At 47.5% G+C, this 2,118-nt stretch overlaps 1 protein-coding gene across 1 annotated transcript in view; it reads right to left on the bottom strand.

Moving 5' to 3' along the window:
* Positions 1-99: 99 nt before the first annotated feature.
* The window catches only part of LOC126993591 (corticotropin-releasing factor receptor 1-like), a gene marked incomplete at its 3' end in the record, with an annotated part of 3,981 nt that continues 1,962 nt past the window's right edge, over positions 100-2,118 (bottom strand). The window contains 4 exon segments of the mRNA XM_050852724.1: positions 100-217; positions 365-551; positions 737-859; positions 1,347-1,491. Coding sequence (XP_050708681.1) covers positions 100-217; positions 365-551; positions 737-859; positions 1,347-1,491 — 573 coding nt within the window.

Below are 2,118 nucleotides of genomic sequence, written 5' to 3'. Positions count from 1 at the left end.
ATGACACAATCTCTCTCTCTCTCTCTCTCTCTCTCTCTCTCTCTCTCTCTCTCTCTCTCTCTCTCTCTCTCTCTCTCTCTCTCTCTCTCTCTCTCTCACCTGGAAGTACTCTGGCATCTGCAGTGTTGCCACCTCCAGCAGGTTGAAGAACGCCTTGCCCAGGAGCGCCGCGAACAGGTTGGCGTGAAGAATGAACCTCTGGAGAACTCGAAGCTGTCTGGCAACGATGATGATGATGATGATTACTCTCTATCTATCTATCTATCTATCTATTTCTTCACTTTATCAATATTCTTCTCTCTGCCTTCCTTCCTTTTAAACCTCCTCCTCCTCCTCCCTCTACCTGTCAATCTACCTCTCTTACCTGTAGCAGAGGATGAGGATCAGGGCGAAGGGTAGGGCGAGGAGGGAGAGGGCGTGCGTAGCGGCGTCCCAGGAATAGGCTATCAGGTGGTGGCGTCGGTGGCTACAGGTGGAGTAGTCCGTCACCTCCACCCCCCGCGCATCCACCTTCCATGTGCCGTCCACCAGGCAGTGTTTCCGCCCCTCCACTGGTGTTGATGGTGGTGGTGGAGGTGGAGGAGGAGGAAAGGGTGATGAAGGGGGAAGAGAAGGAGGAGGAAGAGGAGAAGGAGGAGGAAGAAGGGAGAGAGAGAGAGAGAGAGAGAGAGAGAGAGAGAGAGAGAGAGAGAACATCTCTCTCTCTCTCTCTCTCTCTCTCTCTCTCTCTACTTACAGACACACTCGGGCATTCCCTTGTAGGCGTAGGCAGGGCAAGGGAAGGCCATGAAGGTCTCCGGGGCTGTCGGGGGAAAGCACACCCAGCCATCCCACGTCCCCGGGCAGAACCCTTCGTCAGCTGTTGAGGGAGACGATCATAATCATTAAAAGGGAGAGTGGGTTGGTATGTGACCTGTCCCGTATCTGTTTTAGGGGTAATTAGTGGGTCCAAGTGGGGGTAATTATGGCCTTTCTGTGGGTGTGATTTATAAGCACACATATTTGACGAGGCTTCCCCAGGAGGTCAGCTGTGAGGAGGGGAGAGATTTACATAGATATCTCAGGCTACACAGATTCTATAAATGACTTGGTGGTCTATATCCTTAAAACTAAATGATGCTACAACGAGAGATAAATATAGATAGATAGATAGATAGATAGATAAATACATTAATTGGCGAAGAGATAGATAGTTTGATAATTAGATAGATAGATATACACTAATACTATTACTACTACTACTTACTACTACTAAAACTACCACTGTTATACCCTCCTCCTCCTCCTCTTCCTCCTCCTCCTCCTCCTCCTTCTACATCTACTACCAGAACCAGCACCACCAGTACCTTCAGGCCTGTTCAGCGCCTCCGCACAGCACTGGACAGCATCACGGCAGCACTGGGTCAGCTTCTTCGCCTCCACCTGGTCCAGCGAGGCACTCACGAGCGCCCACGCCTCCTCGTCCGTGGTATCAAAGTGGTAAGTGGCGTTCTGAAGCGTGAGAAGAGGAAGAGAAGAGTGAGAGAATGGTGACTGCGGCCAAGAACACACATTTGACAAGGGTTTCGTAGGATTCTTTGGATTCTTTTTAGGAGCAGCGAGTAGCGGGCTTTTTTTTTTTTATTAATGTTTACTTTTTTGTGCCCTTGAGCTGTCTCCTTTGCTGTAAAAAATAAAAAAACAAAAAAAAAAAAAAGGAGTTTAGGGTATTTCCTTAGGAGGAGTTTAGGGTATTTCCTTAGGAGGAGTTTAGGGTATTTCCTTAGGAGGAGTTTAGGGTATTTCCTTTGGAGGAGTTTAGGGTATTTCCTTAGGAGGAGTTTAGGGTATTTCCTTAGGAGGAGTTTAGGGTATTTCCTTTGGAGGAGCTTAGGGTATTTCCTTAGGAGGAGTTTGGGGTATTTCTTTAGGAGGAGTTTAGAGTATTTCCTTTGGAGGAGTTTAGGGTATTTCCTTTCATAGGAGGAGTTTAGGGTATTTCCAGGGGTAGCTTTATGAGCCTGGTGGTAGTAACTTGACCTATATAGCTTGAACGTGAAAGAGGAAAAATATACTAACGAGAACTCGATTAATCTCCCTTTCTGCCTTTGTAAATAGTTAATGTTAGAACCGAGGGGT

The sequence above is a fragment of the Eriocheir sinensis genome, unplaced genomic scaffold, assembly GCF_024679095.1.
Source record: "Eriocheir sinensis breed Jianghai 21 unplaced genomic scaffold, ASM2467909v1 Scaffold64, whole genome shotgun sequence".
Taxonomy (NCBI): Eukaryota; Metazoa; Arthropoda; class Malacostraca; order Decapoda; family Varunidae; genus Eriocheir; species Eriocheir sinensis.
The sequence above is the reverse complement of the archived record's forward strand: the minus strand, read 5'-3'. Positions and strand labels throughout refer to the sequence as shown.